At 42.9% G+C, this 12,609-nt stretch overlaps 1 protein-coding gene across 1 annotated transcript; it reads left to right on the top strand.

The window, feature by feature from the left end:
• The first annotated feature begins 1,250 nt into the window (after positions 1-1,250).
• Positions 1,251-2,784, top strand: LOC131007012 (glucan endo-1,3-beta-glucosidase, acidic-like). The gene is made up of 2 exons (XM_057934157.1): positions 1,251-1,374; positions 1,537-2,784. Exons 1-2 carry the CDS (start codon positions 1,269-1,271, stop codon positions 2,559-2,561), a joined length of 1,131 nt encoding a protein of 376 aa, XP_057790140.1. The 5' UTR covers positions 1,251-1,268; the 3' UTR covers positions 2,562-2,784.
• Positions 2,785-12,609: the final 9,825 nt, after the last annotated feature.

The following is a 12,609-nucleotide window of genomic DNA, read 5'->3' as shown; positions in this document are numbered from 1 at the left end:
ACGGGTTTTTGGTAGGCAGCAGGGATGTTACGGTGATGGCGTATAATCGGCCGTATAACTTCCATTTTTGCTTATTGTGGGCTGTCTCTTCGGTTTGTTCGTTTAAGGAGTGTCAGTTTCTGGCGACGGCATCTCACCGGCCGAAACTATTGCTTCTTCTCTCTTTGGGGAGTTTGGTCTGTTTGCGCCGACTTCCTTCGGCTCTCTTTTGGCTTGGTTTTAGGTTCGCGGGAGTACTTATGGTGACGGCGTATATCCGGCCGTAAGCCTCCATTTTCTGTTTGCTTGGTTTTTTTTTGGGCATTTGGCGACGGTGTCTCACTGGCCTTTTGCTTCCCTTTTATGTTTGCTTGATTTTCGTTTTGGGCATTTGGCGACGGCATCTCACCGGCCTTTTGCCTACTGAGTTGTTTTGGTTTTGAGCCAGGTTTGTTTGGGGACGATGGTTAGGCCGGAGTTCTTGAAACTTTCCCTTCCGCTCTTCCTTTTCTTGTTGGTTTCTTTGGTCGTCTTGACGGGTACTCTTTTTCCTTCTTACGGTTTTTCCCTTTTGGTTTTCCGTAGGAAGATTTTAATGAGGCTCGGCCATTAGTCTGCTTTCTTATGCTTTCAAGGGTTTTTAGGTCTTTTATGTTCTTTCCTTTTTTTATATAATCGCAGTTTAATAATTTTTCAATTCATTTTTTATTTGTGTTTTTGAATTATGTACTCCTTCCGTCCCATTACAAATATCTCATTACTTTTGGGCACAGAAATTAAGAAATGTGTAGAAAGTAGATTAAGTGGATTGGTGTAAATTATTTAAATATTAGGTATAGAGAGAGAATATATTGCCAAAAAAGGAATGAGACATTTGTAATGGGACATCTCATTATGGAAAGTGAGACATTTATAATGGGACGAAGGGAGTATTATTTTATGATTTATTTTTATATGTGTATAAATTTAACAAATAAAAGAATGAAATAAAATTTCACATCAGCGTTCAGACTCCAGCTATGAAGTTATGCACGTCTCACGTGCAAAATAGCCCGATCGGACCCAAATGTGGCTTTACTTATGCCAAAATTTATAATAAATGGCCCAAATTTGCAAGCCAGAAAAAATTGTACAAAGCGCCCTAACTTAGTGACCTACAGAAATTTTGAACTCATTTTTAGCCCGCAGATATAATTAAGGGTTTTGTAGTAGTGTAAATTCCAGCGTGTGTGATCAGTGATCACCAAACCTTTATAAAAACACAAAATTTTTAGGAAATTTAGTCGTTCATGGCCAACTCTTTTTCTTTCTCCATGGGTACTTGTCGAAAAAACTTGCTATCCACAATCATGATCATGCTAGGGCTGCTCATAACCATCTCTCGTCACTCCACAGGTTCATTAATTCTAGTTTTCCACACTTGAAATACTACTTTATACTATTAATATATATATTGGCGTTTAAGAATTCAGATCCTCTGTTGTTTTCTAATCTAATACTCCATGTCCAATTGGATTCGTAGAGGACTGACACGTTGAATATTGACATTTTTCGCAGTTGCCGAGGTTGGTGTGTGTTATGGGCGTCTAGGATCAAATCTGCCTTGCCCAGAAGCAGTGGTGGCTCTATACAAACAGAACAACATCACAAAAATGCGGCTCTACGACCCCGACCCGCCGACGCTCCGAGCCCTTGGCGGCTCCGGCATCGAGCTCTTGGTCGGAATCCCGGAAGCCGATCTCCCCGACCTCGCCCAATGCCAGTGCCACGCAAACGACTGGGTCCACGCCAACATAGTCAGCTATCCCAACGTCAAATTCCGGTACATCGCCGTCGGGAATGAGGTCAACACTTCGTCCAAGTACGCCCCCTTCGTCTTCCCGGCGATGCAGCACATCTACAACGCCCTCGGCGAAGCCGGCCTTGGCAGCCAGATCGCTGTCTCCACCTCGATCAAAACGGATCTCCTCGAGAAATCGTCGCCTCCGAGCGACGGCGTGTTCAAATCGAGCGTTTCTTGGTACATCAAGCCCATCGTCGAATTTCTGAGAGACACAAATGCTCCTCTGCTGGCGAACGTGTATCCTTACTTCGCGTATATGAACGATATGGAGAATATTAATCTCTCCTTCGCGCTTCTGCAGCCTAACAGCGGGGTCGTGCTCGGCTGCGTCTATTACGACAATCTGTTCTATGCCATCGTTGATGCTGTGTACTCGGCGATGGAGAAGATCCTTGCTCCGTCGTCGTCAGGGTCATCAACAACAGCAGCATCAGCAGCAACGAAACCAACACCAAAAGTGACGGTGTCGGAGAGTGGGCACTCGACGCCGCCGAAACCACCCCCGAAACCACAAAGAGTTGGCGATGGAGATATCAACACAGTTGAAAATGCGAGAATTTACAACAACAATTTGATGCGCATTGTTAAGAAAGGGACCCCCAAAAGGCCCGGCGCCCCGATAGAGACATACATATTTGCTATGTTTGATGAGGATCTGAAGCCTGGGCCGGAATATGAGAGGCATTTCGGCATCTTTCTGCCCGATGGCCAACCCAAATACCCGCTTCGGTTTTACTAGGAACCCTACTTTGCTAATTGTAATTTGCGACTACTGTCGTCTCGCGTGTGTTTGTATTTCCTCGGAATAAAGAGAGTTGGCCCATCGCCTCTGTGTGCGTTGAGCAACTAAGTCTTTGTCTGTATAATTTAATGGTGTTTGCCAACAGAGTTGCCCCATATATAGATAGGGTCGCCTCTACGTGCGTTGATCAACTAAGCTGCGTAAGTGTTTCTCCGTATAATTACCTCTGTCGGTGCTATGTTTTTTTTAAATAAATATTTACACATTAACCACACAGACTTAAAACTCCAATCAATACAGTGACCAACGTAAAGAGGGGGCAGTGGGCTCACTCAAATCCACTAAATCACTAGGAGGCAGGGCGGAGCAAGGAATTAAGTTTGGGGGGCTGAATCTGTACGGGAGTTCGAAAATTATGTAGAAACTTAAAAGCATCATCTAATTCTTTTCGGCACGGTTATTAAAGAGAGTAAGATTGTAGTGTAAAATAAAGTAAAGTATGTGGACCCATATTTATAGTAGTGTAAATTTATTACTCAAAAAGGAAATAGGTCAAGTCGGGTGGGACGACCCGAAAAGAAAAATAGATCAAGTGAAATGGGATAGAGTGAGTAATAATATTATATTAAACTAATACTCCCTCCGTCCCAATAAAAGTGGCCACATTTCCTTTTTGGGCGTCCCATTAAAAGTGGCCACTTTCCTAAAATAGAAATATTTAGTATTTAATTAAGTTTAATTAATTAACCCTCTTTAACCAAATACACACAACACACGCACACTCACACTGAGTCGCCCTCCCTTCTTCCCCCCCTCTCTCTCATCTTCTCCCCCTTCTCTCTTCTTCTCCGGCGAACGATAGCCAGCGCCGGCCGCCCGCCGCCGCCCCGCCTCCTGATTCCCTTTCCCCAGCCACGGCGCCGCCCTTTCCCCAGCCAGCAACCAGCCGCCGGCTCACCCCCCTCTCTCTCTCTCTCTCGGTCTCTCATCTCTGCCGGCGGTGGTGAGGCCGCCGGTCATCTCCCTCAACCTCCCTCTTCTTCTCTCTGAAACAGATTGCACACAGCCACCACGAGTATCAGACGACGCTAGCGCTGGCGTCGGTCGCCGTCCCCGACCTCCCTCACCCTGGCCTCTGCTCTCTCCCTCTCGCCCCACCCCTGAACTCCCTGTCCCTCGCTTCTACTTTCTTCCTCTCGCCACCCCGTGGCCGCCGCCGCCTAGATCTGATGTGGCGTGGTTGATGGCGGCGAGGCGTAGATCGTTGATGTCACCGCCACTCGTTCTGGGTTTTCCTCGAATCGCACTTTGCCGTCGCGGCCGATTTGGGGGCTAGGGCTTTTGATGGGAGCCGACGCTCGCCTGTGAAGGTCAAGGAGCGGTGGCCGGTGCTCCTGAATCTAAGGGTGGTTGTGGTTTGGGAGCCGGCAGATTCCTTTTTCTTTTCATTTTTTTGTTCTGGTTTTTTCGTTTTTTTGTTCAATTCAAAGAGAGGTTTGTGGTGGTTGTTGGCAGATCGGTGGTCGCCGGCGACGGAGAGTTGGTTTGTGGTGGTTGTTGGCAGATCGGTGGTTTGAGAGAGAGAGATCGAGGAAGGTGAAGTTTGGTTTAGGTGAGGAAGGTTGGTTTGAGAGAGAGAGGGAGGAAGGTGAAGTCTGGTTTGGGTGAGGGGCGACCGCTGTCGCCGGTGCCGACGTCGTCGTCGCCGGTGCCAACGTCGCCGCCGGCCAGATGCAGTGAGAAGTTGGGTTGAAGAAAAAGAAGTTAAGTTGAAGGAATTAACTCATTAATTTTGATGAACTATAATTAATTAAAGCATAACAATCCTTTCTTAATCTTCGTGCCCAAATAAAAGTGGCCACTTTTATTGGGACGGAGGGAGTATATCCGTCCATGTGATACACATACGTTACATTTAAAACTTTATAAATATTATATTGTGGATGAAAATTATAAGTAGAAAAAAATTAACTAATAATAAGATCAATACAAAGTAAAATTATATTTAATTATAAAAAATATATTTAGATGTTATATTTGTATATTCAATATTTATATGACTTTAGAACTTTTAGCTTTTACGGGTAATATTTACTTTAATCATTTTAATCATGCATATAATATACTTGAGCTGTGATTTTATTTTTAAAGTATCATATTTTATCGAGTTAATAGGCGAAACTCTATATTCATATTATCAAGTGTTTATTTTGCTAAAAGCTCTATTCTCCTTAACTTTTTCGGTCGTCTTCTTCATATACTTTTTCGGTCATTTTCTCCCGAAAAATATGGTTTTCGTACCTCAATTTCACATGATTTATTGTTCCCTTCATATTTTACTTGTGAATGCATGTTTGTGCCCTAGTGTTGAGATTTGTGAAAATTTGATGCTTGATCATAGATTTGGTGTGATTCAGGAAAAATCAAGGAATAATTGGAGAAATGTGAAAGCATGGAGTCGAAGTACAGTTCGATAGGAATCCATAAGCGCAAACGACAGTCAAATCGGTGCTCGGACGAGGGGGAACGAAGCCGAGAAAGTCTGCGCAGTCGACCGCAAGTCGCTGCCCCAAAATCGCCTAGAACACACCCGTGATCCAGGCCGGGGCCGCGGACCAGACCCCAGGCCCTCCAACAGCTCCCCCCCACGGTCCTATTTTGCGGTGACGACCGTGACTGCGGGAAGAAGGCGGAAATTGGCACTTTTTGGGCCCCAGACGGGATTTTTGAGCTACAACCCCATTTACACCTTCATTTTAGGGGAAATTTCATAATCTCTATCATTTTTCAACACCCAACACCACAAAAAAAAAAAAAAAAAAAACCCTAGCCTCCATTGTTTCTTCTCAAATCCATCAGCTTCCTCCACCATTTTCTTTCTTCCACACAAAAAACACCACAATCAAGAGAATAGTGTGAAGACTTGGAAATGAGCTTATCAAGACTACATGATTGAAGATCAAGATTATAGGAATAATCTATAAATCTCTATCTTTTTATATCTTTGTTTATGTCTTCTTATGACTTGAGATTTATTTTGATTATGAATATGCTTGGTTAAAAATCCTTATCTTAGGGATTATATTAGATGGATTTGTAATGGATTGATGTTTATTTTAATTTAACTCTTGTTTGAATGTCTCTATATTCTTGAGCCCTAGGTTTGTTTCTTGTTTGAATGATTGATCACCATTTGAGCATGTTTAATGTATTGATTTGAATCGGGAGAGGGTAATCGACATAGATTAGGAGCTTAAGGCACATCATCTCAATAAACCAGGAGGTTGAGAGTTTGAGTGAGGACATTGTTGATCTTTGGTGCTTTTTGGAGTTAAAGGTTAAAAATTGATCGGGGACTGTAATTATAACCAGTAATCTACCGTTTTAGTCGTTCTGGTGGAGGCTAAAGCTAGGTGTGAGATCACCATCTTTCTGTCTTTTTTGTTTTTGCTCCTGTCAACTTCTGCTATTCTAGCTGCCTTAGCTTCTTCCAACTGTATATACCCAAACAATCGAGATAGTAGGTCATCAAAGTCCTTTGGTGGTGCAATCTGCAATGCGTTGAATAGGGGTCCTGATTTGAGCCCTCCGATGAAGGCGTATATATCCTTTGATCACTGATTCGGCTTCAGGTACCTCCAATGAAGCCATGTTGAACCGAGCGGCGTATTCTCGCAAAGTCTCTTGTGGCTCCTGTTGTATATCCATCAATGATATTGTTGTTTTCTCCGCTCTTTTAGAACTGGCAAACTTGTGCATGAACAGATCATAAAGTACATCGAAGTTGTGAATGCACCCAAGATTTAATTTACGGAACCATTGTTGAGCTAGGCCTGACAGGGTTGTCGAAAAAAACTACATCGAATACCCCCACTGTACTGATGCAACATCATGAGTCCCTTAAATCAGGACATGTGGACCTATGGATCCTCCTTCCCATTGTAATCCAGTGTCACAGGTTTGTAGTGAGCTTATAACACATCTGCTAGAATCTCGTCAGAAAACAGACTCCTTGCTTCACGTTGTCTTGCAAATGCATTGCTTGCAGGCCTCTTGGGTGGCCGTTCCTCTCTTGTTTCTCGTTCATTGGTGTGTGTCACACGCCCTTGGGTGGTGCTTTAAGGATTTCCAAGTTTTTTTCCTCATACACAGGCTCCTTACAACCTTCCCTATCTTTTAGTGTTGCCTGTAGATCTCGGACCTGTTGTTGCATCTCCATCAGACGGGTTTGTAAGTCCGCCTCAATTTTTCTAGTGCGATACGAGTCTTCTAATACCTCTGGTGTTGATTCTCCCACATCTTCTACATGTACTTGATCTTTCGGATCAAGTTCGTTTCCATCAGCAGCGTTACCTTGAGTGGCAAGGTGTCTTCCATCTTTGATACCACTAGTCATAGTGGATTTGGTTCTTTTACCGCCTTCATTGAGATCCTTCCCAAGGGCAATAATCTATGACTTTGGCATAGTAAACGGGGAATTCGACGTCCCTGTCATGTATATAAGTTGCTTCATAAGCAACAAACCTAGGGTTTGTGACATGCATCAGTTGAATTGAGAACAGGGTTGTTCCCTGTTGGCATGGTAATGGCAGTGTTGTTGATAGCGGTATTGATAGGAACTCGTCTGGTAGTCTCGTTGTTGTTTATTCCAGTCGCCAAATCCAATATCTGATTATGGTTAGCGTCTCTTTCGTTGAAATCTGCATTAAGAACGCAGTTGATGTTGAGGTTGGCGTTATCCTTCTCCATCATTTCAGGCGGGGTTGGTTATCGGAAAAGAGTGATAATAACAGTGGAAAATCGTCAAACGTCTAACTCGGGTATCGACTTCCCACAGGCGACGCCAGTTATTATGCCCAAAAATATCGCCTAAAACCGAAAGTAACAAGAACACGTGAAAAGCATAGAAAACATTGAACTTTGTATTGATTTTAGCTTAAGACTTTGAAAGTAAGTAGACAATGATAGTAGATGATTTTGCACTAGGGTTTTACATGTATTTATAGGCAAAGCACTAGGAATTTTAGTAGGAAAATGACTCATATTTCACTTATAATCGAATTAAAATTCTCCGTGCTTACCTCGTATTTCCGTTGCAATCTTGATCTTGAGACTTGGGTTAGCTGAGTGCGTCGGATTCTTCCGGATAAGGTTAGTTCCGTGAAATTAGGCCTGTTCTATTGAGGACAACGCTGTTCGCTGAGAATCTTTTCCTTTGATATTCTAGGAATGCATATTTTTATCCTCATTAATATATATATATATATATATATATATGATTTTGCTTAGAAGCAGAGCATGTTTCGTCTAACCCTAGTTTTGCCCTAGCCCTGCCGTCTTTTCGTTATGGAGGCGCTGGAATCTGTGACTCCCGTCGTCCCACCCCAACTGATCGCCCCCACGCTCAGTTTCCGCAAGTTTCTCAAACAACTTCTGTCTACCTTCAGCCTCTATGCCGGTGGGAACAAGTATGCATGTTGCCACGACTTCGAGTTCTAAGTCACCTATGCAGGTGCTTTCGGCGAATAGTACTTCTATTGTGGTGATTGCTAATGAGTCCGGTGACGGTGCTATGATACCGCAACAGAAATCTTATTCGTCTATGGTCAATAATAGTCCGGCTAGAAAAAACCCGATCTGCTCATTTACAAGTTTACTGCTTTAAACTCTGAGAAAACGGGGAATGGATATTCTTTGTCAATCCCCAAAGCCCTCGTTGATAAGAACGCTGAGGAGTTCAAACATACTGTTATTGGACGTTTATTCTTGCAAAAGGGTGATAAACCTAGGGCTACTAGCGACATTAAGGCGGAGTTCCAACGCCTATGGAATATCAAATAGGCTTGGCAACTCATCCCTATGGAAAAAGATATTTTACTCTTAAGTTTGGAAATCAACCGGATAAATTAATAGCTAAGGCTAAAACTTGTTTGGGCACTGTCGTCGGGATCACTGCGATTACGGGAATGGACTCGTAATTTTGATCCTTACAAGGAGATTTCTTCGCTCAACCAAATTTGGGTTCGAATATACAACATTCCGGTGGAATACTGGCGCCCTGAAGTGTTCGCGGGCATCAGACGAACGTTAGGTTTTTCAATAAGGCTCGATAGTGCTTCGGCCAACCGGGATGTGAGAAGTTTTGCTCGAATTCTTATTGAAATAGATCTCTCACTTCCTTTGATTGAATCTGTGACTATTGATTGTGATATTACTTCATTTTACGTAGAATTGGTGTACGAAAAGCTTCCTCATTATTGCTCTAAATGCAGGATTACAGGACACTCTCTTGCTAAGTGTAAATGCAACAAGACTAGCCATGACAAGACTAATGCGGAGATTGTTGATGTTACCAGTGGGGATAAGAAAGAGCGCAAATCTGTGTTCACTCAGCCGAAAAAAGTCTGCCACTGGCAGCATAAGGCGTCGGAAAACTTGATGGAGACGAATAATAATCAGTTCGGGATATTGGATGATAAAGCGGAGGACCCATCGGAGCATGATCAAGAATATGCTTATGGCCCGGATCTTTTAGAGGCTGTGTTGGTGGATAGCAAGAAGGCGGAGGTGAACGTTAACACTGATGAAACTACTCATCTCACGGAGGACAGTGATGCTGATTCGGTGGAGGAAACCATTAACACTAAAAATATTGAGAATCAACATACGATGTGTGAGGATATGCCGGTTTAAGAATCAATGACTCATGTTGGCAGAGAGACGTTGCCGGGGTAGAATAACGGGAGAAATTCTCAGCCTCTTTCGGCTGGAGCTACGGAGCCGAATGTTAAGGATTGTCAGGCCGTGATCATTAAGGATAAGGAGAGAAGTCATAGCGCTCCTCCCAGTTCTTCGAAATAGGCTGATATGGCTAGGTTGGAAAACTCGATAAAAGCTCAGCGAGTGGCCCAGATGATAAATGAGCCCAAGAAAATAGGGAGGCCGATGGGCGCAGGGAAGAATGCAATTCCAGTGGTGGAAGACAGCATTAAAGGTAAGCTTAGGAGAGATGATCCGAAAGTTATACCAAATCCTAAGGCTGTTGATTACATCAATAACACAGTCAGCCTATGATACTGGGCGGAGTCCTAGGGATTTTGTCATCAACAAAGAAGGATCCAATAGTGCCAAAACCATGTCGAATATTGCTGCTGGCAGATGGGCTGCTGAAGTGGAGAAGGGAGACCTTCACTCCACGCCTCATAATTAGTTCTCCATGAACATTTTAATTTGGAATATTCGTGGGTTTACGGACGAATAATTAGTTCTCCGTGAACATTTTAGTTTGGAATATTCGTAGATTTACGGACGAATCCAAACTTATTATTAAGGAGCATTGCATTTCTTTTTCCCCTATGATTACGGGGATTATTGAGCCTAAATCTTATTTCAAAAAAACGTCTTCGTCTTATTGGAAATCTTTGAACATGGTTAGCAGGTTTCAGAACTCTAGAAACAATATGAGATCTAACATCTAGTTATTCTCTCATCCGGACGTTTCCATTGTTGTGGTCTTCTCCTCGGAGCAGGTTATTATCTTGGATTGCACTTGGCGGCAGATAACTTTCAGTATTGGTATTATCCATGGTTCGAATTGTCACGTTCAGCGACGTTCACTTTGGATGGATTTATTAAATTACAATAATGGTAACACGGTTTTCATGGGGGATTTCAATGCGGTGAAAGACGCTCATGAGCGTGTGTGCTCTTGTAGGCCCAATTACATGGCCTGTCAAGAGTTTAGGGACTTTATCGATGCCTCTGAACTCATTGAAACCTCCACAAGGCTCAAGTTTACTTGGTCTGATCGGAGATTTATGCCACATCATGTTGAATCTATTCTTGACAGAGCACTTATTTCGGTGTCTTTTGCTGATTTATGGAGTTCGGTTCACACCCACGTCCTTCCGCGTATTACTTCTGATCACTCTCCTGTCATTTTGAAATGCCATAATGCTTTTGCTCGCTGACAACGCTTCTTTAGATTCCTGAATTTGTGGACTTTGCATCCGAATTTCCTTGAGGTGGTGCAGAATTCTTGGATACAGGAGTATGAGAACTCTTGCCCTATTTTCACCGTCATGGCTAAGCTTAAATGCCTTAAAAATACGTTGAAAGATTGGAATATCAACACGTTTCGTAAGGTTGATGTTATGCTTGTTGAATATCAGCAACAGCTCTTGGAGATAAAGCAGCTGATTTCGACGGATGGCTACACCGATGAGCTTTTTAATAGAGAGGTCCAAGCGCAAGCTAAGATTAATATGTCTTTAACTAAGAAGTCCAGCTTTATGCAAAGTCAGGTAAAATGGCTTCATGATGGTGACAAAAACACTTCTTTCTTTCACACGATGCTGCGTTATAAGCGCAGTCAGCAGAATATTGAGAGCCTCAGGATTGATGGGGTGATGGTTCATGATCAAGATGACATCGCTCAACATGTGGTGGATTATTTCTCAAATCTTTTCAAATGCCAAGGCCAAACTTCGAACATTATGGCTTATGTGGAAGCTTTGATGGATCCGGTGATTTCAGATGTTCATAACGCCTCTCTTGCTCGGCTGCCGGATGATGAGGAGATTACGGCAGCTATGTTTGATATAGATGCGCTTAGCTCCCCAGGTTCGGACGGTTTTTCTGGGAAGTTTTATCAATCTTGCTGGTTGATTGTGAAGAGCGACATTATTAGGGTGGTGCGTGTCTTTTTTGAGAAAATTTATCTTCCTTCAAGGTGCAATGCGAATACTTTAATTCTCATTCCTAAGAAAGATGATATCTCCTCAGTTATGGATCTTCGGCCGATTGTTGTTTCTAATGTCTTTTTATAGATTATTTCCAAGGTGCTGGCCACTCGTCTGAGTGGGTGGCGACTGATACTGTCACTCGTAGCCGATTTGGCTTCATTAAGGGTCACTCGATTCACGTCTGTATCATGTTAGGTTCTGAGGGCATGAAGTGCATGAAACGTTCTTCTGGTGGGCACAATATGACATGTAAGATCGATATCAAGAAAGCTTTCGACACTCTGCGCTGGGACTTTTTATTGAATGTGCTTCGGGTGCTTGGTTATAATGATCGTTTTAATCGCTAGATTGAAGTGATTCTTAACTCAGCACGTCTCTCCATTATTTGTAATGGTCGATCATAGGGCTATTTCGCCCGCTCGCGAGGGGTTAGACAAGGCGATCCTCTGTCGCCTATTTTGTTTGGGATTGCTGAGGATGCGCTGAGCAAACTTTTTTATAATTATGTTGCGTTTGGGCACCTTATTCCCATGAAGATGAATAGATCGAGATTATTTCTGACTCACTTATTCTATGCGGATGACATTTTAATCTTTTGCAGAGCGTCGTCTACCAATGCTCTGAAGATTAAGAAGATTTTAGATTATTATGGTGAGATCTCGGGGCAAATTTGTAGTGTCGAGAAATTGCATATTTACTTTCCCGACAAAGTTTATGTCCAGGATAGACGTTCCATCAGGGATATTCTAAAGTTTGCTCCTGGTTCTCTGCCATTTGTTTATTTGGGTGTTCCCATTTTTTTATGGTCGTGCTCGCGCTATGTATTTGAGGTCCATTCACGATCGCATTGTTAATAAATTTGCCCGCTGGTAAGGGATGCATCTATCCATGTCGGGTCGATTGTGCATCATTAAGTTGGTCGTTCAAAGTTCGCTTACTCATTAGATGATGGTTTACCAATGGCCTCGATCTTTTATCAAGGATCTGCACACTAAGTGCATGAACTTTCTCTGGACAAGTGACACTCAAAGCCACGCTTATTGCACTGTCAGTTGGGATCACATTTGTGCTTTTCGAGATGAAGGTGGGCTTGGAATTCATTCGTTTGACATAATGAACAAGAACTTTCTCATGAAGCTCGTGTGGAAAGTTATAAGGGGCACTGAATTCGGCTATGATTTGATTCATGACCGATACCTTACTACACATAGCCGCATTCGCTTCTGTACTGCCACTTCTTCTATATGGCCTAGCATTCGAGATGAAATTGAGGATATTGTTGATCATACTTACAATCACGT

The sequence above is a fragment of the Salvia miltiorrhiza genome, chromosome 1, assembly GCF_028751815.1.
Source record: "Salvia miltiorrhiza cultivar Shanhuang (shh) chromosome 1, IMPLAD_Smil_shh, whole genome shotgun sequence".
NCBI lineage: Eukaryota > Viridiplantae > Streptophyta > Magnoliopsida > Lamiales > Lamiaceae > Salvia > Salvia miltiorrhiza.
The sequence above is the reverse complement of the archived record's forward strand: the minus strand, read 5'-3'. Positions and strand labels throughout refer to the sequence as shown.

Excerpts from the sequence above, each read along its gene's own strand:
- LOC131007012 (XM_057934157.1), top strand. The coding sequence starts at position 1,269 with ATGGCCAACTCTTTTTCTTTCTCCATGGGTACTTGTCGAAAAAACTTG. Across the intron at positions 1,375-1,536 it reads CATCTCTCGTCACTCCACAG|TTGCCGAGGTTGGTGTGTGT; the intron begins GTTCATTAATTC and ends CATTTTTCGCAG.